The 27,726-nt window shown below is 46.4% G+C and overlaps 1 protein-coding gene across 8 annotated transcripts in view; it reads left to right on the top strand.

Annotated features, from left to right (window-relative positions):
* Positions 1–27,726, top strand: part of PCM1 (pericentriolar material 1) — a 1,333,387-nt gene that overhangs the window by 517,416 nt on the left and 788,245 nt on the right. For all 8 annotated transcript variants that reach the window (XM_086962572.1, XM_086962571.1, XM_086962570.1 and 5 more), the window contains exon 21: positions 22,125–22,321. In XM_086962572.1, coding sequence (XP_086818698.1) covers positions 22,125–22,321 — 197 coding nt within the window. The remainder of the gene's footprint in view (positions 1–22,124; positions 22,322–27,726) is intronic.

Raw genomic sequence — 27,726 nt, 5'->3', positions numbered from 1 at the left:
TCGGTTACATCAGATCTTTGGGTTCTCAATCTTGTAGAAAATGGGTATGCCCTTCCCTTTCGGGAATTCCCTCCAAATTACCCTCCTTGTCAAGGCTTTTGCACCGAGGAACATCTGTCTCTTCTGCAGGAGGAGGTGCTAACTCTGTTACGAAAGGGTGCGATAGAGGTGGTCCCAGAGCAGGAAAGGGGTCAGGGATGCTACTCCCGGTATTTCCTGATTCCCAAGAAGGATGGCAGACTTCGTCCAATCCTGGATCTTAGGATCTTGAATCTCTATCTGAGACAGGAGAAATTCAAGATGCTCACCCTTGTTCAGGTTCTTCAAGCGCTGCTGGAAGGAGACTGGATGGTGTCGCTCGACTTGCAGGATGCGTATTTCGACATCCCAATCCTGAAGTCGCACAGGAAGTATCTCCGTTTTACGGTGGGATCGCAACACTACCAGTTTGTGGTCCTTCCGTTTGGTCTTACTACTGCACCTCGAGTCTTCACCAAGGTGATGGCGGTGGTGGCAGCTCATCTCAGAAGGTCAGGGATACCAGTGTTCCCTTATTTGGACGACTGGCTGATCAAAGCGGAGTCGTCAGAGAAGGTGCTCCATCATCTGCAAGTGACAACTCAGTTGTTGTTCAGGTTGGGTTTTTCAATAAATGTACCCAAGTCTTACCTGGTGCCCTCCCAGCGCAACCTATTCATAGGTGCTGTACTGGACACTACTGTTTGTCGTGCATTCCCTCCTCCTAAAGGGATTCGCGAAATTCAGGAAATGATTCCTTTATTTTTCAATGGAGCGGTCGTTCCAGTCCTGAATGTCCTTCGCCTGCTCGGTCTGATGGCTTCTTGCATTCTGTTGGTCAACCATGCACGCTGGCATATGAGGGCACTCCAGTGGTGCCTCCGTAGGCAGTGGTATCAGCACAACGGAGATCTCAGGGAGTCAGTGAGGATCTCCAGAGAAACTGCAGCGGATCTGTCTTGGTGGAGCGTGAAAGGCAACCTGTCACAAGGAAAGCCTTTTTCTACTACCTCCATCGGTGGCCACAGTGATAACGGATGCATCCACTCTAGGATGGGGTGCTCATCTGGGGGATCTGGAGGTCAAGGGTCTTTGGTCTCCAGAGGAAAGGTTGCTTCACATCAACCTTTTAGAGTTGCAGGCGATACATCTGGCGCTCAAGGCCTTCCTCCCTTCCCTTCGCGGTCGGTCAATCCAAGTCCTGACGGACAACACGACCGCGATGTGGTACATCAACAAGCAGGGAGGAATGGGGTCGCGGTGTCTCTGCAGAGAGGCTCTGCGTCTCTGGTCCTGAATTACCAGATTTGTCTGATGGCAAATCTGGCCTGAGTTCTGAACGTGCGTGCAGACAGTCTCAGTCAGCAGTTCTCTGCCGACCACGAGTGGAGGCTTCACCCGGAGTTGGTGCGTCACGTCTTTCGGACGTGGGGGACTCCTCAGGTTGACCTATTTGCCACTCGCGAGAATGCTCACTGCCCGTCCTTCTGCAGTCTCCAGTATCCGATGCAAGGAGCCTTGGGGGACGCGTTTCAGTTGAGTTGTTTTCCTCCCATACCCTTGATTCCTCTGGTTCTGAGGAAGATTCGCCAAGACCGGGCCCAAGTTATATTGGTCGCCCCGGACTGGCCAAGAAGGGTGTGGTATACAGATCTTCTCCACCTCTCCTCTCACCCGCCGCTCCGTCTCCCTCTCAGGGCAGACCTCCTCTCCCAGATGGAGGGGGCAGGTTCTACACCCCCACCTCCAGACATTGCACCTTCATGCCTGGAGATTGAACGGGGCAACCTGAATTCCTTTTCTCTCCCGCCTGACGTAGTGGATGTCATCTTGTCAGCCAGGCGTGACTCCATCTAAGTCCATCTATTCATATAGGTGGTCGAAGTTTGTCACTTGGTGTGATGGGAATTCTATTGACCCTTTGAGAGCCCATTTGTCTGATGTTCTCCAGTTTGCTCTTTCTCTGGCGCAGCAAGGGCTTGCTGTTGCCACGGTTAAGGGCTATCTTTCTGCGCTGTCGGCATTTCTCTGCTTGCCTGACCAGCCATCTCTTTTTAAGTCTCCTGTGGTTTTAAGGGTTTTAAAGGGCCGCACAAATAAGTTCCCTCCTACTCCTTTTACTCCTTTTATTGTGCCTCAGTGGGACTTAAATCTTGTCTTGACCTTTCTGATGGGTGCTCCCTTTGAGCCTCTTCACAAATGTCCTATGATGCTTTTAACTCTTAAGGCAGTCTTCCTTGTTGCAATAACCTCAGCAAGGAGGGTAAGTGAGCTTCAAGCTCTTAGTTCCAAGCCCCCTTTCTTGACCATTCATGCTGATCGAATGGTTCTTAGGACCAGGGCTGCTTTTCTTCCTAAGGTGGTAACTCCTTTCCACCTTGGTCAATCCATTACCCTCCCTACCTTTTATCCTCCCCCACATCCTTCCAAGGAGGAGGAGAGGTTACACCGTCTGGACCCTAAGAGGGCGGTGTCTTTTTACCTGGACAGAACTAAAGACTGTCGTTTGGATGACCAGCTCTATGTGGGTTTGCTGGCTGCAAAAGAGGAAGAGTGGTCCATAAAAGAACCTTGTCAAGATGGATCATTCTGTGTATAAAGATCTGCTACTCTTTGGCCGGTAAGGAACCTCCAGAGGGTATAAGGGCTCATTCTACTAGAGCTAAGTCGTCAACCTCAGCATTGGCTAGAGGTGTTCCTGTTGAGGACATTTGTAGGGCGGCAACTTGGTCTTCCCTCCACACTTTCGCAAAGCATTACTGCTTAGATACCGAAGTGAGGAGGAACGGCCACTTTGCGCGCTCTGTGCTTCAGGATTTCCTAGTTTAGAAGAGTGGACACCCTCCTCCGGGAGTGGGGACTGCTGTGGGACTCTATTCACAAGGTGAGGAATCCACACGGCAGATGTATCTATCAGAAGAACAAGTTACTTACCTTCAGTAACACTTTTTCTGGTAGATACTATATCTGCCTGTGGATTCCTCACTGACCCACCCGCCTCCCCGTTGTCCACTCTTCTATGCCAGAGTTATTGTAATGTATTGTTTTTATATTGTAATGTTAAGGAGTTGTTTCCATTGCTTTCTTGCATTTGCTTCACACTGTGTGTTTCTCCTTGGCTATTGTGTATTGTGTATACTATGTATATTTCTACTGTCATTGGTCCGTCCGTGTGCCTCGATGGCATGGAAAAAAGGGCGGAACTGATGTCATCACGCCGGCGTGGGCATATTGTAGGCGTCAGTGACGTCAGCGGAGTCGCGAGCGATGCCGTGACTCTGACGTCCAAGTCCACGTCGGCGCGAGGCTACGAAAAGAATTTCCGAATGTTGCTGACACAAGGGGGATATTCACAAGATGAGGAATCCACAGGCAGATATAGTATCTATCAGAAAAAGCGTTACCGAAGGTATATGGTGCACACTTATGTAAATGGACCCCCTGCACCTATCCAGACACATGATTTTAGTGGTCTTATACAACCTTAGGAAGCTCTCTAAGTGGTAGCTGTGGAGAGCAGCCTTCAGTCTTAGTCCAGGAGTGTAAAGCAGCTTGTTTTGCCAGAACATATTCTTATAAATATTGATTACGTGAAAAAGAACTACACATTGTAATTATGAAAATATGTATTTATTATAAGACACTCACTATCGCATACAGATATCTCCTAGCCGGAGAAGTACACAATGCACACAATACCTTTCAATAGAAACAGGAAAGTAGCACAAAATACACAGTGGTCGCCAGGGGGAGACCAAACCATATACTAAGACTATACCCAGAAGATGCAGAAGTACCGGGCACCCAAGGAACCACCTGAGGTAAGTAACCAGGAGCCCAGTGGAGACTGTGAGCAGAGTGGAAACACGACTGCAGGAACAATGCAAGTCAATGGGTAAGTAGCGGATGCAATTTTAAAAGAAGGACCATTCCCACTGGACCCTGAAGAAACCCTGTGGAAGACAAAAGGTTGGAAGCCACCTCACCTGTGGATACCCTAGATACCTACACCAAGTGTGAAGTGGCGTCGGAAAACCGCCATCGAACTCCATGTAGGACCTCAGGAAGATGCCGCTGCTGGAGATGGTAAAAGTGTCCGGTGGAACCCAAAGGTAGATTTAAGTCGAGCAGTACCTGCAAGCAGAGATGACAGAGTCTAGGCCACTTGGAAGGTACCAGGAGGCACGAAAGACGAATGCCCACCAAAGTAGAGTGTTGCAGGGAAGTTGACCGTGACCTTGGAGCTTCAGCTGTGAGAACCAGGCGACTCTGTGGAAGCCCAGGAGCCGTTCACAAGCGGTCCCACGTCCTATGTCGAGAGTTAAAGGGTCGGTGTCCGTCGAGAGCACCAATAAGCCTTGGTAACTGCAAACAATGTGAGAATTGAAGAAGTTGCAGTGTCTGGAGTAAGGGCAGGCCTGAGCTTTCAGGGGAGACCACAGAAAGCAAAGAAGACCCTCAAGATGATCCACAGGTCGGAGGCACTGGAGTCGCGAGAGGACCTCTAGCAGCTCACCGAAGATGCAGGCCCATGGTGCAAGTGATGCGGTGAGGAGCACACTCCCATGTCATTTGCTCAGTTTCGTGCCACAGCGGGAGCCAATGGCTCCCTGAGCTGGTTTGAACTGGACTATGCAAGGAGGGCACCAAGTGTACCCTTCAGAGAGACTAGCACCCCACCCGGCCCCAATACAGTAACTTTCTGGAAGGTAGTCACACCTCCTTGTGACAGAATAACAATTGTTTTGCAGCGTGAAACTTTCTGAATTCACTATGCTGTGCATATTCCGCCATCTAGTGGTTGGATTTCGGAAAGTGCTTTGTATTTTATTTTAATTTTTTTGCTGTGGGAGGTTACAAAACCTGATCCTCCTGGTGAGGCTACAACCCCCATCGTGTGTGTGCAGGCTCTCAGATTATTTTTTCCGCCATGGAGATCAGAGGGGAGGCTAAAAGGAGGTAAATTCTTCCTATAACAACATGACCATAATGCTATATTGGTAGGTATGGGTGTATGCAAATGCGTGCATTTAATACACAGCTACATGTTCCACTGTGTGGAGTGCATACATATAGATATACATGCAATTAGGAGGGAGATACACTAAGTACTAAGGTACAGGTGAAGTTCTCTATATATATATACACACACGTGTCAAGCAAAACACGGTATTACATATGCAAACAGTTAATGTATGTGTTTTTAATATAAATTTTGGAAAAGGTGATGGACAGAGTTTCTGAATGATGCAGAATACTCCTACCCAGTCAAGAGATCAGGGCTTGGTCCATCACCGTTTTTTAGCTCACTGCACCATCCCAGCTTCAGAACCTGGCTATATGCAAATTAGTCTGTTCCTGTCCCAGTGCATGATGTGTTTTTAATATATACATATACGCCCCTTTTACCGGAAACACGTGCTGCATGGCGCTTTGGGGAAAAAGATGAAAAATAGGAACGCTGTTTTTCTATAGGGGGCACATACAATGTCTTTTAAAACACCGTCACACAAGACATTGGAAGCACATACCTACTTCCTGCTCTAGTCACCACTACTGGATGGCACAACCCTGTTTCTAAAACGGGCATGTGTCACATAAACACTATGTACAATCTCTAAGCACACCCTACCACCAAGTGCTGCACATACACACAGTGACACAAACACAATCAAAGCAATACCTCAAACATTGCATATGCCTACCATATTGCAAGTAGGTTGACTGGGATTATGTAGGAACACATACCCCACATGTGGCCCACCGGAGGGAACCTCCTACTCCTCACAAGGTATAAGGGCAAACGCAACACACACTTAACTAGGGCGTGTTCCCGTTAGAACTACCATTACCCTCCATAAGGGCACAATGAACACAAGCAGGGTGCAGTTCTTCAGGCTTCCTGCCTACATGACAGAAACTACACATGGTCTGCACACGGCACAGTGAAAGGTTACGGTGTTTCTCCCTTGCACGCAATCACAAGGCAGCTTAATACCAAATGACACCAGGCAAAGGCCTAATAAACATTAGGAGACCATTCGCAAGCAGTTAGCCAGCAGGTCCACAGTGTGCAATACACTCAAAGGGCCGTCACCTTCCTTGAACCCAGTGGCCAAACTAAGTCCAGGACACTTCTCCTGTACAAGTCAATATTTGGATAGACCACATGGGTGGAGTATTCTTCGTAAAGAAAGGATAAGCGCTCACATATGTGGGCTTCTGCATCAAAATATACAGATTAGATATATGGCTCATATAGCATCAGGTACACTAATATGTACAAGCCAAGGCAGATAATAGGGTAAGGCCTTTCTTTCCTCTACCCTCCTTTCTCTACTAAGAACATTAACAGGACACATATGCAGGTAATAGCGCCCAAGTTCTACAATACCATAACCACGGACAGGTGGTAACAAATTTCACCAGGGCATCAGCATGCCCCTGCAGTGGTCTGGGCTACCAAGGTGAGCATCAGACAACAAATACGTACTCCCGTAAATCAGCCAGGCACCCCAAAAAACCATTAAGCCGTATCTAATTATGGTAGTAAAAACCGGCCTATTGCATCAAAAAAAAAGGGGGAGCTAGTGGTTGGTAAGGACCATATTAAAATTAGCACGCACAGAATATAACAAGGAAATCAGGTGTTAGCCTACACAGGGATGAATGGGCCTAGAACGTTTAACCATTTGAATAAAATATCCAATGGGGTTGTTTCTGGTCACATCTAACATTTTTTAAACAAATACAAATTAATAGGCAAAGTAGTACGTATATGGGTACTTTCCTCAAAGGAAAGCCGTATGGATACCTACTAGGTAAACAGGTAGGCCAATAACTAGCTAGAGGGGCACAGGCCCACTCTACCAGGAAGAAGGGTGCAACAATAGCCTTCCTGGCTAACACACCCTTTCAAGACATATGCCTGGCGGCAACATGGGCTTCGGTGCACACGTTCAAGAAGCACTACTGTGTGGATACACAAATGAACAAGGAAGCACAAGTTGGACAGAATGTGCTTCAACATATATTCAACAACGAACGCTCCTCTCCCACCCAGCCGCCGCAAACGTAACTAAACCGCTACGAAGTCTATGCTCAGCATAGTGAATCCAGAAAGATTCACGCTGCAAAACGAATAGTTACTTACCTGTCGGTGTAGTTTTGCAGCTTGAAGATCTTATCTGGATTCACTAGCGAACCCACCCACCTCCGCAAGAAAGATGAGGCTGGAGAAGCAGGTGGTAATAGTAGGATATATATAGATATAGATGTTTGCATATATATGTAGACACATACTGGCAAAAAAAAAAAACTGGTGTGTACATGTCAATATGTATATAATATTTATATAGAAGTTACCTTTTTAAAAATCTACAAGTGTCCCTGCACTCTCAGCCCCTTAGGAAATATATATAGTAGACTTATTAAGCAATGAGAAAAAATCGCAAGGCAAAAGAGGAAAAAATAATCTGAGAGCCTGCACACACACGATGGGGGTTGTAGCCTCACCAGGAGGATCAGGTTTCGCAACCTCCCACAGCAAAAAAATAAAATAAAATACAAAGCACTTTCCGAACTCCAACCACTAGATGGCGGAATATGCACAGCATAGTGAATCCAGAAAGATCTTCAAGCTGCAAAACTACACCGACAGGTAAGTAACTATCCGTTCTGCTGTCCCCTGCTCGAGCTTGGCTCAGCAGCAGGAGGGCAGAATCATGTCTCTGGTCGGCAGCATTCATGGTGTGCTATCTGGGTCTAGAAGACTGTTACCGGGAGCACTGAGGGCCTCCCGGAGGAGCTTCACAGTGCATGAAAATATAGCTTTCACACCATTTACGGTGTGGGGGTTTTGTTTCCAAAAATATAATTGGAAGGTTCCTCTGGTTCTATACACAGGGAGGGGAGCAGGTACAGTGAAAAAATAATGAAACCCTGTGGTTTATTCTTGGTCATTCAGTAAGTCAAATATATTGACTATGTGTTAGAGCAGTGTGGTGTATGGAGGAGGGGGGGGACGAAATGCTAAATAGAATGCATTATGCAATGTACATCTAACATTAGTACCAATGGGTGTCACAATTAAGTACAAGAAACAAATGAACTAAAATTTAAAAAAAATTATCAACATTTATTTAGGTACCTCCCTATTAGGGTTACACTCTAAATTAAAAACATGGGTTTAAAACAATACATTTAATTATAAAAAACGATTTCAATAACCATAGGATCTTTAAGGCGAAACATTTGTTTCTTGTACTTAATTGTGACACCCATTGATACTAATGTTAGATGTACATTGCATAATGCATTCTATTTAGCATTTCGTCCCCCCCCCTCCTCCATACACCACACTGCTCTAACACATAGTCAATATATTTGACTTACTGAATGACCAAGAATAAACCACGGGGTTTTGTTTCCAACATGTTTCCAAACATGATAGGGTTTGTTAAAGCCAGTTTAGACCTGTGATCGCGTAATGACGCATGGCCACTCTATGTATCTTAATGGCTTATGCCCTTACAACCCGGGAGAATGGACTCCGAAGGTTGTAGGGGTGTCCTGCTCATGCAGTGACACCTCACACTTAGAACCGAGCACCCTGCCATCAGGATTGAATGTTCTGCTCTAGGGGTGAATTACAGGTTTTAAGTGCAGTGACCTTAGATACATGTAAACCTATATCTTTCGTAAATGGTGCTAGTCCCAGCCTTCATAGGGTGCAATAACAGCTCTGTAGTTAGTGTCCTGACCCCAGGTCACTCCCCACGCCGCACGACTTGCCTGAGGGCCCGAGTGCTGCCGAGGGTTTGCCGCTGGTGTGCCTCTGGTACTGCCCACCTTCTTTGCTGTGTCTTGCCCCTGTAGCTGTTATCGTTTACTGTATTTGTTCTTTGTTATTGTCTACTGTATTCACTGTATTTTTTGAGGCGCTCCTTTTCGCCCCTGTCCTCTGTACCCCCCCGCTCCCCACCGCTGCGCCCCCGCGGCCCGCCCCCTTCTTCCTTTCTGTAACCCCTGCCCTCGCCCATTGGCCACCCAGCTCCTGCCTCCCAGCTGCCCCTCTCTCCCACTTGGCCTCTTATTGAGGCCGCGCGGCGAAGGTGAGTGTGTGCTGACACCAGGTCACTCCCCACGCCGCACGACTCGCCTGAGGGCCCGAGTGCTGCCGGAGGTTTCGCCGATGATGTGCCCCTGGTACCGCCCACCTTCTTTGCTGTGTTTTGCCCCTGTAGCTGTTATCGTTTACTGTATTTGTTATTTGTTATTGTCTACTGTATTCACTATATTTTTTGAGGCGCTCCTTTTTGACCCTGCCCTCTGTGTTCCTCTGCGGCCCGTCCCCTTCTTTCTTTCTGTAACCCCTGCCCTCGCCCATTGGCCGCCCCGCCACCCAGCTGCCCCTCCCTCCCACTTCGCTTCTTATGGAGGCTGCGAAGCGGCCGCGCTCCTGGCGCGCCAAAGGCAAGCCCGTCTGTGCCCGACCACGTCCAACACCATAACCCCTGGACCCCGCAACCCCCGCAACGCCAGACTGCACTACGACTCCAGCACCCTCCACACACAACACCAACAAAGACCACCCCTGCTACCGGGTCCCCCCGAAGCGCACCCAAGGGCCCTTTGCCTGCCGAAACTGCAGATTCACCAGCATCCAGCCCACCAAACCACCAACCAGAGAACCCAACCACCTCCACTGCATCCTCCTCAACACTCGCTCTGCTCGCAAGCACGCCATCGAACTCTGGGACCTCCATGACTCTACCACCCCGACGTCGCCTTCCTGACAGAGACCTGGTTGAACGCCACCTCAGCACCAGATATCGCCTTAGCCATCCCACAGGGCTACAAGATCTCCCGCAGAGACCGCACGAACGGAGTGAGAGGGGGAATCGCCATCATCCACAAAGACACCATCCGAATCTAGACCAACACCCTCACCTCCGCCGAGCACATGCACTTCCAGATCCACACCGACCCCAACACCACCCCCAGCGGAACCCTAGTCTACAGACCTCCTGGACCACGACCACAGTTTAGCGACCCCATCGCCGACCTCGTCAGCACCCACGCCCTCGCCTCCACGAACTACATCCTCTTAGGGGACCTGAACTTCCACCTCGAGAACAACGACAACGCCAACTCCAGCCCCCTGATCGACAACCTCGCCAACCTCGGACTCAAACAGCTCGTGACGACGCCCACCCATGCTGCTGGACACACGCTGGACTCCATCTTCTCCACCAGCCCCCATGTCTCCTTCAACCACACCAGCGAACCCCACTGGACCGACCACAGCTGCGTCCACTTCACCTTCAGGAAACACACCACCGCACCCAACAGCTGCCACGCTGCTGCTGAGGCAAGGTCACCAAGGACAAACTGACTACCACCCCCGCCCTGAGACCACCCGCCGACCCCACCGACCCAGACACCGCTGCGACCAACCTCAAACAGTGGATCAATGACTGCGCCAACACCCTCGCCCCTCTCAAGACCTCCACAACCAACCACACCATCAAGAAAGCCGCCTGGTTCACCGAAGACCTCTGGACATCCAAGCACACCTGTCGGAAGCTGGAGAAGAAATGGCTCCACGACTGAACGCCTGACAGCCACACAGCCCACAAGAGCGCCACCCCCAGACACCACCAACTCATCAGGACCGCCAAGAGGACCTCTTAGACAAAAGCGCACACAACACCAAAGAGCTCTTCAGCATCGTGAAAGAACTCTCCAACCCCAGCTCCAACACAAACGACATCCCACCATCACAAGACCTGTGCGACTACCTGGCCACCTTCTTTCACCGCAAGATCACCGACATCCACAACAGCTTCAACTCTGACACCCCCGCAACCACCACAGTGTCCACCACCCCTGCGAACACCACCCGCACCAGCCGCCTGACCGCCTGGTCCAACGTCAGTGACGAAGACACCATCAAAACCATGAACTCCATCCACTCCGGATCCCCATCTGACCCCTGCCCTCACCACGTCTTCAACAAAGCCAGCACAACCATCGCCCCCCACGTCCGAAAAACAATCAACAGCTCCTTCGAGACAGCAACCTTCCCGGAAAGCTGAAAGCACGCCGAGATCAACGCCCTTCTGAAGAAACCCAAGGCGGACCCCAACGACCTCAAAAACTTCCGGCCCATCTCCCTGCTCCCGTTCTCGGCAAAAGTGAAAGAGAAGATAGTCAACAAACAGCTAACCCGCTACCTCGAAGACAACAACATCCTGGACCCTTCCCAATCCGGTTTTCACAGCAACCACAGCACCGAGACCGCCCTCCTCGCCGCCACTGACGACATCAGGATCCTGATGAACAAAGGAGAAACATCCTCCTGGACCTATCAGCAGCCTTTGACACAGTCTGCCACCGCACCCTATCAGCACGCCTCTATGACGCCGGAATTCAAGAGAAGGCCCTGGCCTGGACGACATCCTTCCTCTCCGGCAGAACCCAGAGCGTCCGCCTCCCACCCTTCCACTCGAAATCCACCGAGATCTGCGGCGTCCCACAGGGATTCTCCCTTTTGTGTTCTTGCTGTTTGACATCTTTTCTAGGGGGCCCAGTTATCAGTGTAGGTGGTGATCCCTTTGTTGAAGTTATTGATTTTACCTGATCTGTGGTGGCCTGTGTGCTTTTTTGTGTTTTGTGGCGGGGAGAGGCCCAGTCCACCTCAGATACATTATTCCAGTGTCAGCAGTCAGTGCGAGTCGCTGTGGTACTTTTGCAGTTGGGTGTGTTGATTGAGAAGCTGACAATGGCATGGCCTGTCCGGGTGGTGTAAGTGGGTGTTTTGATTGTGATATTGTGTATCTGGATTCGCGGGTGGGGGCTGATTTGTTGGCAGAGTCTGAGCTTTCCAAGGCTATCAGTGAGTGCAACCAAGTTGGGGTCGGCCAGGTATTCTAGGTGAAATTTGTGGTCTACTTGAAAGATTTAGGTGCTGGAGTTGATTGCTCGAGAAGTGACTAAGTCTGAGATGTTGCTGGTGAAGTTGGTTTGAGGCCATGGGGTCGGTAGATTAAAGCCCGGTTTAATGTGAAATTGTCTGTGAGTTGTAGTTTCAAATTCAGCTTTCAGTTTTATCGTAACATTCTAAACTAAAACACACTGAAATTCACCAGTTCTACTTAGCTAAAGTAACTAGTCAGAATATCTTTATTCGGCTTATTTAAAAGCCATACAAAGGGAGAAAAAGATCAAATACATTTCATACAAAAAATTTCCTATTTACACAGAAAACATTAAATGTAGACAACAAGTTTAAAAAATATAACAAACAATTAAAAAGTGTTGCGTTTGAACATAGACATAGATGATAAAAAACATTTACTCTAAGACTAATCTTGACAGACAGCTTTCACCCTTGCAGCGGCTACCAGAAAATTAGCAATGCAAAAAGTGATGTGGGGATTGGGCAGTAATTGTAAAAACAGCAGAGCCGGTCTTACTTGAATGAAGCCGGCCTCTTTAAGGATAGGCAACACATATTTTTTCCTTGGCTCTGAGTACAACCCACAAAACATGACAAAATGCATTGTATCTTGCACTGAAAACTGGTCGCAGCTACAGGGCGGGCTTGTTCTGGCTTCTGCCAATTATTAAAAGAGCCTAAATAAAAATGTAACAAATTAAATCTGAATTTGGTTAAGAGGAACCTATGGAAGGGGATTGTGACAAAACCAAGGTAGGGTGCAAGTGATAACGAGTTAACCAGTAAGCAATGATCCCTCACTGCCGGTTTTACCAATTCGCGTTCTTCGCGGCATGCTTCCTTCCTCCCCATGAAGGATTTTTTCACAAAATCAATGTCTTGAATCCTAATATTCTCAGGGGAGGTAAAAAGCTCCGGGCGGCCTAGGTCTGAAAAAGCCCTGGCCAAATAAGCCAGCCAAGGAATCTTATTGGATTTATCCAGGGACAAGACGTCAGACATAATCTTATGATTTAATGGGAGATCTTCATTCATCCACATTTTTAGCCAAAAAATCAAGGGGGCCATACTCAGCTTATCAGAAAGAAACTGTAGGCCCACTTCTTTATGAATTGAATAGGTTGGGGTCGACTGGGGTACAGAAAGTAGGGTTCTGATAAATCTATTCTCCGCTCTCTGAATAGCTTCCACATTTACATATCCCCACAATGCGGAACCATATAGTGCAATAGCCACAGATTTACTATTATAGATTTTTAGTATGGCTTCCATAGGCCTAGCCCCTAGCCTACCAGCAAAGCCCAGGAGTGCTGATGATGATCTAATAACAGCCAACCTCTTGGCTCTTACCTGCGGAACCCAGGACCCTTTCTGATCGAACAATACGCCTAAGTAGGGAAATGTGGATACCCTAGAAACAGTGTCCCACCTGCATGTGAATGTTTTATTTCTCTTTTTGCGACACTCTTGACCTACCACCATTGTGTGTGACTTGGTTACGTTTATCTTAAGATCCAGTTGCTCCATAAACGAACCAAAGGCATTCAAGAGGCGCTGGAGGCCAACACCCGTGCGAGCGATCAGCACGGCGTCATCCGCATACAGGAGCGCCGGTATCTTAATCGCTCCTGCACGCGGGACGTCTGCTTCCTGCCCACCTAGATGTGGGCCCAGGCCATTGATATAGATGGTGAAGAGCATGGGAGCTAAAATGCAGCCCTGCCGCACCCCCCTTAATGATCTAAAGAGCGGGGTACGCCTACCCTCGTTCGTTACGCGTACACTTGAAAAGAGTTCTTGGTGCAGGGTGGCTATAAAGGTGACCAATGCCTCATCAATACCCATCTCCAACAAGATGGACCACAACTTTGTCCTATTGACCAGGTCAAAAGCCGAGGAGAGGTCCATGAATGCAAGATACAAGGACCCCTCCTTGGCCACAGTGTATTTGGAGATGAGCAAATGTAAGTTGGCGCACTGTTTGATAGTCCCTTTTCTTTCCCTAAAGCCGTATTGGATTTCGGACAACCCGCCACAGCTCTCAACATTCTCCCTCAGCCTGGATAAGAGAACTCTACCTAGAATTTTTACGGATGAATCCAGAAGGGATATAGGCCTATAACAACCTGGATCATCCCGCTGGCCTTTTTTAAAAATAGGGACAATAGTAGAGGTGTCCCAAGAATGAGGTGCAGAGTTACCATTGACCGCATTGAACACGTTTGTCAAAACCTCAGCCCACAATTTTGGTGAATACTTGAAGAAGTCGGCGGGAACACCGTCAGGGCCAGGTGCCTTATGCTTTGTAGTGGCCAAATAGCTTTTTCCACCTCATGTCGGTTAAAGAGGATGGGGCGGGTGGCTGGGATTGTCAACGAAACATCTTTAGTCGCATCGACAGTATCCCCGTAGACATTTTTAAAATGAGACAGCCATTTTTCATCAGAGATAACGCAGTCCATAGACTCGTTATTGTTATCTGAAAAAAAAGGGCTGTTTGATAATCTCCCAAAATTTTTTACTATCCTTCAGGACTGCCACCGAAAGGAGACTATCCCATGCTTCTTGTTTGATGATGTCCTTTCGTTTTTTTACGGCTAACTTGTAGATCTTCCTGAGTCTAGTAATCTCATCTTTTACCCTAGGAGTGTTTTTTTAGGGCTGCCAGCAATGATCTATGTGCTTTTGAGCATGCTGAATCAAACCAGCGCTTATTTCCTGGAGTTCCTTTAAAGCTTTATCTTTTAGTCCTTGAGTGGATTCTTTTTGTCCGCGAGTTAGAACAGGGACGTTCGCCAATACCAGAACTAATGGTGAGGCTTCCATGATAAATTGTGAAGAACCATCCCCTAAATTCAATGGTGCTGGCTCAACTGGTGGTAAAACGGGGGACTCTCTTGTTACATCCTGGCTGGGCGCAGATGGTGGTAACTGCCCTACCAGGGTGGGCTGTAATTGGCCTTCCAAGGGGCCTGTGTCAGCGCCCGTGTCCTCCTCCACTATGACTACTGGTTTGATAACATGGGTGGCTAGATTCTCCAAATCATTAACCAGCTTACTTTGCAACCCACCCATCTTTTTTACTTCTGCTGTTAATTTATCTATCTTTCCAATAAGTGGCTTGATGATGGTCTTAATTTTAATATCTATCATATCCGAGATCCTATTAAATAGGTCATCGTCAATGATTTGTCTAAGCTCGTCAGTATCTTCGTGCTCCACATTTTTCCCTTTGTGTCTAGGTGGTGAGGTAAGCTTTTTCCTTCCTGACTGTTTCCCCCCGCGTTTAGCTTGTGATTTTCTACAAGTTCTCACAGGACGTGTAACAGGCAACGAGGGTGAGGGAACTTCAACTGCGATATTTTCCTGTTGCTCGGAGTCAGGCACAGCATTTGTTGACAAGTCAACTAGAAGGTCAGAGTTTTCATCATCGTTGCCAATGTCTTGAGAATTAGTGTCGGATATGTAAGTTGTGGGATCAAGTGGTGATGTGCCAGACATCTGTGCATTAGGGTCAGGGCTCGGTGGGAGCAAGATTGGTGATTGGCTCAAACCTAGGGATTCCCTTCTTTCATTATTTATTTTTTTAACCACTTGGACTAGAAAGGAGTCTAAGGTATTAAGTGGTTCTGAGGTTACAGGGGCCAGTTTTCTAGGCATATTTACAGTAAAATAAAGATGCTATCAGGGGTCAAGGGCGGTGCTCAGATGGATAAAATAATGAGGACAGGCCACAGTACTAGCAAAACCGGAGAAGAACAATACCATACAGCAATAAACAGTTTCTTACTCCAATCAATTCGGGGACCCAATACAATTACAAATAAGTGCTGAGGTCCAGATAAAAATAGCCTCTCAAAACTGCCTATATTGGGTCCGTATTAACCTCAAGTGGTTCTCCTATAAAACAGAATTAATCAGCAAGGTCCTAGTTGAGTTCATATGGGCAAGATCTAGTCCTATTCTGTAACAATAACCCCTCCTACTAAACCGTGTTCCTGGGCGATTCAGTGAGGGCTCGAAGAGACCCTCTTCAGACTGACCCCCGTCTGGTAACCGGAAGAAGGATGGAGGATACGAGTAGATGGTAGGACCGATCGAGCACAGTTCAGTAACAGATAACAGTCAATAGACCACGAAGGTTTCCTCATATGGCACAATACCTTAGCTGATCCACAGTGGGAATGTCAGTGGGGTGGCCCAGCCCGGCCTCCTTCGGCCCCTGACGGCCACAGACGGTCCCGCCCTTGTCCCGGGCTTCTCCCGGCGCACTCCCGCGCAGCGGGGATCAACTATCCCTGATAAGGGGATGAGGTGGTTGGGGGCGGGGCAACCAGGGAGAGCGTCCAGGTGCAGGTGATGTCAGCCCAGGGACTCCTGGGAAATGGAGTCCCTGTCCCTCACCTGGCGCTCGCAGCCCTGCTTGGATATTCTCCTCCTGCCCAGCGGTGTGGCCAAGGTCCCAGGCAAGGCTCCTCTTCCTCAACACTGCGCCCAGCAAAACGGGCGATGCGGGACCCGCGCAGCGGGTACCGCGAGGTTCAGAAGCGGCGGCGAGGGTGATAGCAGCAGACGGTACGTTGCAGGGAATGTGCAGCAAAGCTCCCTGATCAGCAGAAAGGGCGGTGTAGGCGTCTCCCAGATTGTCCAAGACAGGCAGCACCTTTAGCTCGGTGGTCGGGGGCGGGGCAACCAGGGAGAGCGTCCAGGTGCAGGTGATGTCAGCCCAGGGACTCCTGGGAAATGGAGTCCCTGTCCCTCACCTGGCGCTCGCAGCCCTGCTTGGATATTCTCCTCCTGCCCAGCGGTGTGGCCAAGGTCCCAGGCAAAGCTCCTCTTCCTCAACACTGCGCCCAGCAAAACGGGCGACGCGGGACCCGTGCAGCGGGTACCGCGAGGTTCAGAAGCGGCGGCGAGGGTGATAGCAGCAGACGGTACGTTGCAGGGAATGTGCAGCAAAGCTCCCTGATCAGCAGAAAGGGCGGTGTAGGCGTGTAACTATAACTCGGCCCTCGCTGTGCACTGCTTATGGCCGTACATAGTACATCACTTATGACATATCCAGTCATTCAATTGATAAGATCATTGATGACGTCCCAGTGCGTGGCGAGGGCTCAAGCTATTGTTACTTCAGTTAACTAGAACTGTTACATTTCAATGTTTTTTCCCCCGTGGGTGGGCCTATTCAGACCTTATGATTATGATGAGGATTACCCTAGAAAATAAGTCGGGTTACATGCAAGTAACGTTTCCTTCTGTTTGATGAAAGTATCCTTCATAAGAAGTGCTCAATGTTCCATTCGAAAAATACTTGGTCCTGTTACTAAGAAATGATATGTAATCAAGCCAATGTGAAGAGTGGACCCTGCTTTTCTTTTAAATGTAAAGAATCTCTTCTGATATAGGCCTGTATTTTCAATTTACAATTGTCATTGCTTGCTAGTGTCAGTATCGACTCACTTAAACATTTTGGTGCTATCCTGCTGTAGGTTTTATATGGCCACACAAACAAGGGGTACTAAACTTTTTTTTCTTTTTTTTATTGAAAATTTGAGACACTGTGCAAAAGACATTAACTTCATTATACAGAGAATAATAAATACATTTCATCCAGCAGTATACAAAAATAGAGAAAGCATCAAAAACCACTTAGTTAAAATGGGACCTTAAAACGGAAAAACCTTCATAAAAGATCTTGAGGTTAATTTTTAAGGGATGGGTATAAATGCATTATAATACAATCTAACACCCCTTGGGTCCCTCCTTCCTACCACCTACATCCTGATGGGCCTCCAGGCAGCCACTGGGGCCCAAACTTTTCACCCCAAAGTTCGTGTTCTTGTCCCCTTGAGCTCATACAGGGCCGCCTCTACGTTGTGCATTCCTAAAATTCTGGTCAACCACATTTGGAATGTAGGAGCCCCTGTGTCTTTCCAGGCAGCTGATATGAGAATACAGAGCACTGCCACTGAGATAAATATCAAAGCTTCAGTTTCATCATTAAGAGCAAGTTTACTATCTCATCCTAAGATCATCAGTGTAGGGGATAGATTAATTTTGACATCTAGCAGCCCCTCCCAGAATGCCTCGATCTCTTTTTGAATCATTTTGAGTTTCTCACACTGAAAAAACATATGTACAAGATCGGCTGGGCCCTTTGAACATCCAGGACATCTGTTATCCTCCCTTTTGCCCCAATCGAATAGCTTTGAGGGGGTAAAATATAAATTAAAAAGCGTTTTAAAATGTTGTGTTTTCAAATTAGAGGAGCGTAAGAATCTTTTATCAATCGATAATGCTTTATCTAGGTCATCATCAGGATCTTCCAGTTTAGAGGCCCATGCGGCCTCGTTTTTTTCCATATCATCCTGTATTTCCTCTATGAATGTTCTATAGATTCCTTTGATTCTGTGCCCACTTCCTCTCAAATAATCCAAGATACTACACCTTTTGCCTAGAGTGACACGGGGCCTTTTTGATTTAATTGTATGCACACCTTGGGCATACTTAAAATCCTGATTGCCATGGAGGGAGTGCCTCTGTTTAAGATCTTCTAAGGGTATAATCTCTTCCCTGACCATGATATCCCCCAGTGTCAAAATACCCTGTTGCTTCCAGTGTTTCCACCTACCATCGCCACACAGATTAGGGAATAACCCCGAGTTCCAGAGGGGAGTATGGGGATTAAATTTGGGGATCCCCAGGTATTTCTGCACTGCCACCCAGACCCCCCATGTACTTTCCATTATCTTGTATCTTGTTTTTTTATAGTACCATCTCTCCGTCCTCAATAAAACACCAGTGGCCTCCCTGCCTAACATCAATTCAAACATTGAACGCAGATCACCCTGGCCATTGGGGGTGTTTAAACCCTTTACCAAAGGATCAAATAAAATTGACATTTGCGACAGCATACAGGACCAGTGATAGTATCTAAGATTGGGCATCCACAAGCCTGCTCTTTCCTGTGGCAGGGACATGAATTTTAAAGATCTTCTGACCTTTCCATATTGCCACAGAAAATTCATGAATATAGCTTCAATTGCTTTTATGAATTTTTCCTCTATCTGAAATGGGATAGCCCGAAATTTGTATAAAATCTTTGGGAGCATAGTCATTTTGATAATGTTAGCGCGCCCTACTATTGAAAAATGTAGTGTGTCCATCCTCTTTAGATCTGCCTCCATTGATTTCATTAAGGGGACAAAGTTATCTCTAATGATGTAGCCTGGCTGAGCGTTAATCGTTACCCCTAGATATACCACCAAGTCCACAAATCTAGAATCTGTTTTATCTATAGTCTTGGAGCAAAGCACTTGGGTCTTCCCCTCATTTAAACGATATCCTGAATGTCTCCTTAATGACTTGGTAATGTTAACCACTTCCCGCAGAGCACATGAGGTTCTACAGAGATGACCGCCAGGTCATCGGCATATGCCAGAATTTTCGTTTCGAAGCCCTTAGTAACTACTGGTTTAATAACAGGGTTATCCATTATCTGTCGTATTAAGGGGTCTATATACAGCGTAAACAAGATGGGTGAACACGGATACCCCTGTCTTGTCCCTCGTGTTATATAGATCTTCTCAGAGCTTTCACCCATCATTTGGATCTTGGCAACCGGCCCCGAATACATTGCTCGAATAGCCATCCGGAATCTTGGTCCAAAGCCCCTTTCCTCTAGCACTCCCCATAGAAACTCCCACCTAACACGGTTGAATGCTTTCTCCGCGTCGAGGAGGATCATTGCCATCCCCCCCTCTCCAACAGCATGTATATCAAACAACGTAATCGCGCAACGTATATGATCCGTAGTGAACTGTTAAATTTCAATGTTTTTTCCCCCGTGGGTGGGCCTATTCAGACCTTTTGATTATGATGAGGATTACCCTAGAAAATAAGTCGGGTTACAGGCAAGTAACGTTTCCTTCTGTTTGATGAAAGTATCCTTCATAAGAAGTGCTCAATGTTCCATTCGAAAAATACTTAGTCCTGTTACTAAGAAATTATATGTAACGAAGTGCTCAATGTTCCATTCGAAAAATACTTAGTCCTGTTACTAAGAAATTATATGTAACCAAGCCAATGTGAAGAGTGGACCCTGTTTTTTTTTAAATGTAACTAATCTCTTCTGATATAGGCCTGTATTTTCAATTTACAATTGTCATTGCTTGCTAGTGTCAGTATCGACTCACTTAAACATTTTGGTGCTATCCTAATGTAGGTTTTATATGGCCACACAAACAAGTGGTACTAAACTTTCAAAGTAGTATTACCCTGCTAATAAATGAAGTAATTCTCACAAAAAAACTTTGTTGAAATTTAGTTACTTTCCATTTAAAGTTAAAGCATCTCTTCTGGGAAGTGCTGTCATGGTTGAATGAAAATGTGTAGTGTTTCCGTATAAGAAGTGTGGCTACTGCCCCATTCACAGTAGAGTAGTCTTAAATGATTGAACGGTGATATATCAACATCCTTCTATACAAAAGTAAATTTGAGTGTCTTACTGGCAAATGCTTATTGTGTCCCATTACAACTCTGTCGCCATTTGGAAAAGTGATTATCTTGTTCTCCTAAGGTCATGCAGGTAACACTTGGGCTATTGGCATCATTTACTTTTATATGGTAAATAGAGCACACCAAATGAGAAATTCTTTACCATTAAAATTATAAAAGCTGATACAATGAATCACTGGTGCCATTCCATGGAGGAGATGTGTATGTGAGAATGGGTCCGTGGTTGCGCAAATAAATAAATTAGGAATGAAGAGATGGATGAATTGGTGACTAAGTGGAGAAGTGTGGCTCACCGGTTAGAGGAGGCAGACCCGGATGCAGAGGTCAAACCCGGAACCAGGGTTCAATCCCCGACGCGGCAGGGTCTTGAGCTCAAAATGTCCACGGACTCGATAATTCTCGCCTCGGTGCCTACTCGAATCGTGGGTTCACACTCTGCAACTCTGGGCAATAGCTTGCTTAATCTCCACTACGGCCCCACCGCGATGGGATGCCTGGCTTTCACCTTGGGGATGCCCAGTAAGGGTTATCCTGCAGGGAAAAGCCAGGACGGGTTCCCAAAGCAAGCGCCTTGAGACCTAACGGTGAAAGGCGCTATATAAGAACGTATGATTTACGATTTAAGTGCATGAATGTGTGAATGCATGTGTGTGTGAATAGGTGAGTGAGTACATGACGAGGGCGGAATAGGAGAAGGTATGTATACATGGATCAATGGATCTGATAATGGGTGAGTGGATGGATGGATCTACGATGCTGGAGATGACCCTGGTCTTGGTGAAGACAGTAGAATGCTCTCTGCCTCCCACCCTTGCTGCTCTGACATTCAGCCATTGGCTCGTGCATCCATGTGCCTAATCACACACCCTTTAATCCATCAATGGATTCAATCCTCATCTTGTTTGCATTCTTCCATCCTCGCAATCACACACACAAATTCAACAATCAATAAAGAAGCACTTCCAGATAAAACAAGCATTGGAAATTCATCGGTTTCGCCAAGGTAATGAATGAAAAGCTGTTTTCATCAATCATCGTCCGGGAGAAGGAAAGAGCTCCCTGACCAAAACACGGGAGAGGAGACTTTGTGGTGCAGTGGCCAGAGCTGCTGACTCATGAGCTGGGGATTCCCGTTCGAGTCTCCGTGGCAAGGGCAACATCCTGTGATTCTATGTAAATCACTTAATCTCGCCAGGTGATAAATTGTCAAATATGTTGCAAGAGTAAACAGCAAAACTTTACGAAAATATAGTTCCAAGCGGATGTTAATAGTATTTGAGCGGCAGGAAACTGATAAGAGAAGCAGACTAGGAACAAGCTTTGGCAAATGTAGGATAATATGCTACATCCAATAGAATTGGAGGAAAGGTAAGTGGCACACACAGGAACCAATGAGAAGCCCCTTCTAAGTTTATATTAAAAACAAGGGATTTCTCAAGCTCTGTGCAGGTGAAACCTAAACAAGCTAGACTTAATAGTTTTGTCAGTGTTTTAGTTTTGAAGAAACTATTGTTTGAAGAGTTAAATAAATGAATAATTTTATTATAAATTGTCTGCTTCAGTGTAAAATCTAGTTAGCAATTACATACCAACAAGAAATAGCTGTTCACGCAAAGTTGTTTTTTAGGTTGAAACAGATGTTAAATGATCTAATGCGACAACAACAAGAACACCAGCATCTGGAAAAAATCCAAGGAAACGATTGTGCCAGCAATGCACCACCACCGTCCTCACCTACTTTGTTTTGTCCGTTTAACTTCACTTCTCAGCCACTGAATCTCTATAATGTCTCTGGCTTTGGAAACTTTCCAACACTCACACCAGGTACTACGATATATTAACGAGCATTTTCCAATGTAATTGATTTTGTTTGCCTCTTCGGTGCTATAGCAACAAGGCTGAAAGTTGTGCAGTTACTTTTTTCAACTTCCTCTTATTTCTTAGAGTACTGTATAGAACACCAGTGTTTTTGTTGTATGCCAGTTATGTAAGTAGACTATTTACCTGCACAGAGGTGTTTTAGAATAAGTTGCTGAGTGGGTTACTTTGTGCAGCGAATTACTTGTTGCTGTACAAGTTTTTCTCTAGCCGAGTTGAAATAAGCTCTGCTTCTTAAAGTAAGCAAGAAAATAGTCACAAGTAAGTGACATGTACAATTTACCCGGTTGTTGCCGTCATTTGTTTTGTGATTCCCTATACTGGTTCTTGTCTTTTCCTTGTCCAAATAACCGTTCCTAAATTGTTTACCTAATCCCTGTTTAAGTATAATCTGGTGCTAATTTTGACATGTACGATGATAACTAAAGTGAAAATGTATATCAGCACATAAAGTTCTGCTGTATCTATCCTCTGGTGGGTAAAGCGAAGCATTGACAAAAACGTTAATTAAGAGGACCCATTTGTTAGGACAAGAGGGTTCTGTGCAGCAGTGCCTGACAGACCTAGGTCTCGCTGAATATATTGCTTGTCTCTCTGTTATCACGATAAATCCAACATGTACTTTAGCCCCTTTTGCTTACTGTGATCATTTGGTGAGCTCTAAAGTAACAGGAATATCCTGTCGTTTTCTGCCACAGGAACTAAATTATTCTTTAAAAGAATTACTGTATTCTTGCTTATTCTCAGGGGCCCTAAAACACACTTTAAACTTGTTGTGATATCAATAAAATGTAATATCAGTCCTAGTTTTAAATAAAAAGCTGATGCAAACATTAAAGGAACAGCACTAATTTCCCTAGTAACCGATGTCAATTCCACTCCCAAGTGGGTCCTGTCAGTTATATTTTCTGGCCATCCTCAGATGATCCCAGATCCCTTGAACAGTTTAACTGGGCCTTATTTACTAATTTGATCTGTTTTTTACGCAGCCTTTCAGGATTTAGCTGAATGTTTTTGTTGTGATGTAGCTTTTTCCCCCACATACGTTCTCACACATAGCCTCACAAACCATATAATTGATTACATTACCGAGTTAACAAATTACATCACCAAATTTCATATTTGGTTTTATGTATAGGCACAGGCACATGGCATAGCCTGTTAAAAATTGACACAAAAAAGCTCTGGAAGCAATGCCCAGAGAGCAAGGTCTGTGTTACTATCCTGTACCTTGAACACTCAAGGCATGATTGTTGATTATAAAGAAGGTAATTTGGTTTACAGGACATAGCCTGCACTTCTGCTCTGTATATGGTGTACACAGGCATGTTTGTTACAACTGCATATAGCAGGTGCAGTGCATGAACTTTATCCATGCATAGTGTACGCTTCATAGAAGGCCACTGTGTTTTGTTGATGCCACCCGTGCTGTCACCCATGTTATGTTGAGTATTAAGCATTTCATCTGACATGATTTATGATTCTGGCAAATTTGAGAGAATATTTATTTAAAATTGTAAGCATAGTTTCAATAATGTCTTAGTGTAATTTGCAAGTTTTATATGCTTTAAGTTCTTTTGTGTTCTCAGTAGAGAGCCATAACATTCTGAAAAACAAAGGTATTTCAGGGGCACTTTGTTTTGATCATTCTTTATTTACAGCTGCCTTGACCACATTGAAAATCCTTTGGCTGTGATGTATTTTAAGACAGTGGCTCTGTTTATACTGCACCAAAGTAAGGTATAGTGTGCAGAGTCCACAGTCCCTAGAGGTTTGGCAGAGGGTAACGTTAGATATAACCTTACTCTCTTAAAGTGGTAGCTTGGTCGAGAAGTAAGGCTGTATCAGAGGACAGTGTAAAGCATTTGTTGCACACTCAGTCAGCAAATGGTCCCACACACTCGAACTGAACTCTAGGCCAATTGTTTTGTATATAAAACTATATTGTTACTTTATTTTAGAACCCCAAGTAGGTATAAAAATACTTTCTCAGAAAGAGATGCCTCAGTTGAATACTTTCAATGAGCAATAGACTTTTGAATGCAATAGATACAGTTGTTGCAATATGTAACATAAGTTAAACACACTTAAAACATTGAGCTCAATGGGAAGTTTTAAGTAAATGCAATAAAATCACTTTACAAATGTTTTTATTACTCCGGGCTGGATCATGGATTCAATCCCTTGTGCATTTCCTGTAAACAGTTGAAAGAAATCGTTTTTGTTATTCAGGTTATTTTTAAGGAATATTTGTATGTTTTGAAAATCAACACTTAGAAGAATTTCTGGCAAAAACCAGGCAATCTTATCCTATTGGGGGAAATTGAGTTATCGGAAAATTACAGATGTAATTACTTTTCCAGGTCAGTGCTGGGCACAAAGATCCAGCACTAGTATCTCTCCTGATCACAAATGAGTAATTTCATTTTTGATGTTCAGAAGATTTTAAAGGAATATTTCAACGTTGCAAAACTCGACACTATAATGAATTTCCAAGTGAAACCAGCCAATGTTACCCTTGGAGAAAATAAAGTTATCGGTCTTTGGGTAAGTACTCGACTCGCTGAGTTAATATTCTTGGGTAAGACTCAGGGGTCTCCCAGGGTCAGATAGGTACAGTTGTTACACCCTCAGTGGCACAGAGGTAGCCGGGTGCTGAGAGAGTAGGCCCAATGTTAGCCTATGGCAGTCAGGGGGTCTTTGGTTGATGGCTGCTAGCAGGCAGGCCACACGGCTGTGGGAGCTGAGCTCCTGGTCACTTACACCGGGCAAGTGGGGAAGTAGAATAGGACAGATGCTGCACTTCCAGTGGCACTCAGGCGGCTGGATGTAGGGTGCTTTTGGGCTTTCGGGCGCCCATTGTATTTCATTGGAAAAGCTGGAAGTTGAACAAAGGCTGGGACAGAGATTCTTCAGGTGCGACCACTACTTCGAGAGGTGATTTTGGAAGCTGTAGGTTAGGTAGGCATCCCCGAGGATGGCACAGGGGGCTGCAAGGCGCCGGGTGCAGGGGTGTCTTTTGGTGTCGAATAATCTTACCCTTTACTGGTCGCGGTTAGAGGGGTACCTGGTTGTGAAGCTGCTGGCATCGTCGGGAGCATCGAGGAGGGTCCTTAGGCACTGGATTCATGGTCATATTCGCCGGGGGGACGTCCTTGTGATCTTTGTTCACTCAGGCACAGGCCGGGCTCGGCGGGTGCAGAGTGTGCTGGATTCGCGGTTCGTGGCTGGCACCAAGGGTTGTTGCTCTTTGAGCAGAACTACTGCTCGTGGGAGTGCCAGTCTTTGGATGAGCAAGGCAGTCAGGTCTTCCGGGGTTTTTGAGGATGCTGACCACAAGAGACGCCAGGATTTAGCAGGAGGATCGACAGGCCTGTAGGGATAGAGCCAAGACAGTTGGTGTCATCCTTAGCAGCTGCACGGCAGGTCTTCTTTCTTCTTGCCGAATCGGGATCTGAGGAAGGAAAGTTCAGGGTGCCACTAAATACTAAATTTAGGGGTGTTACTGGTATGGGAAGGTCAGGGACCAATGGTTTTGCAGGGATTCTGCTCAAACACAGAACTGTGCACAGAGACCCAGGACCGCAGTGATATGTGGTGGACCAAAAAAATCACCTCAGTACCTACAACTCCTAACAGACTTGCATCAGTGCTTCATTAGCTCTTCGTCCTATAGCAAAGGAACCTATGATTAGACAACCCAGAACATACGACTTGGGTTACTCTCAGAAATGGTGGGAATCAAGAGCACTCTTTCGCTGGTTATTGTCATACCAGTCCACAACGTGAGTAAATAGAGACACAGAAAAGTTTAAAATGCTTATTTACGTGCTCTAGGATGCAGTATTTTTGCTAACATTAGCATGCATATGATTGAAAATAATACAATCAGCATTGTTACAATTCCATAACACAAAGGGCGAAATCATAATATAATGATAGTGGAAATAGGTCCTATATTGCTTTATGTACCACCCTCCCTAGATAGGAACTATGTTTTATATATATAGATGTAGAAGGTCTCTTAGGCTTGAATGGGGAACCCCATACCTCCAAGATCAGTAGAGGTGAATCACATCAGGATCTACAAAAGCTCTCTTTCTGGAAACAGATTTCCTCCAAGTGCTCGAATCATGCATGCAGTGCAATATTAAAGGTGCCAGAATTTCCGTTAGCCGCAGCTGCATGCAGGTTGTGTCTAAGCATGGGCCGATCAGTCCGAATAACAGCTAACATTGTTATGATAACCTTGGAGGCTTCAGGACTCACTGTGCAGACTAATGTCACAATGTAAGTCTAGGGAGGTTGAAAACGAGCCATTCTCATGTGAAGAAATTCACGCTGCCTAACTTACAACAACACTTACATACAGTGTTGTGTGCAAAAGCAGAAAAAGGTAAAATGGCGTTTAAACTTCTAATAAGCCAATGCTAACATAGCAATGTGCTCAAACTTGGCCCTGCCTTCACTACAATGGGTCCCTTCCCTGGGGTGAGTACACCCCCCTATCCTGCTACTCTCCTGTGGGAGGGGGGCAGGAGCCTGTCTCTGAATGGGTAGGGCTCCCCATCGTCAAGAGGGCGGGAGCCCGGAATTGTGCTTCACCTTTCCTCTCCCACCTGAGGGGTGGGGTTGGCAGAGGCTGGCACACCCTCTTTCCTCACTTAGGGTTTTCCGTCTGTCTTCCTGCCAGAGTGGGGGTCAGAACCGGTGGGGGCCATTCGCCGAGTACAGCAAGTGGCCTGGAGAAGCTCACAAAGGCGGCATGCCTTTGAAGCTTCCCCTGCCCATCCTGGGGGAGGAGGCTTGACACCTCGTCCCAGGATGTGCATTGTTTCAGGCCCCTGAGAGCGGCAAGCTCTCGACCCAGGGGTGCAGAACTGGTCTGGTGGTGGAATCCTCGGTAGCCACGCAGTCAAGGGCACTGGGAGTTGGTTAGGTTTCAGGGGGCAAGGTTTCATGGGGCATCTCTAAGATGCCCTCTGTCATGCATTTGGCATTAAATCCCACACTGGCATCAGTGTGGGTTTAATGTGCTGAGAAGTTTACCAAACTTCTCAGTCTTCAGTGTAGCCATCATGGTGCTGTGGAGATCTGATGACGACCTCCCAGCACCATATACTCTCAATGGCAGCACTGCCCTTACAGTGCCCAGGAATGGACCTGGGTTCTTTGGGGGTACAGGGCTCATGCACCTGTACACACACCACTGGCATAGGGCACCCAGCTAGAGGGGTGACTGATGTATGCCAGGGCAGTGGGCACAGGTGCATGAGCCCTGTACCCCCAAATAACCCAGGTCCATTCCTGGGCACTGTAAGGGCAGTGCTGCCATTGAGAGTATATGGTGC

Source organism: Lissotriton vulgaris, chromosome 3_1 (genome assembly GCF_964263255.1).
Source record: "Lissotriton vulgaris chromosome 3_1, aLisVul1.2, whole genome shotgun sequence".
Lineage (NCBI taxonomy): Eukaryota > Metazoa > Chordata > Amphibia > Caudata > Salamandridae > Lissotriton > Lissotriton vulgaris.
This window is presented reverse-complemented; position numbering and strand designations above follow the sequence as displayed.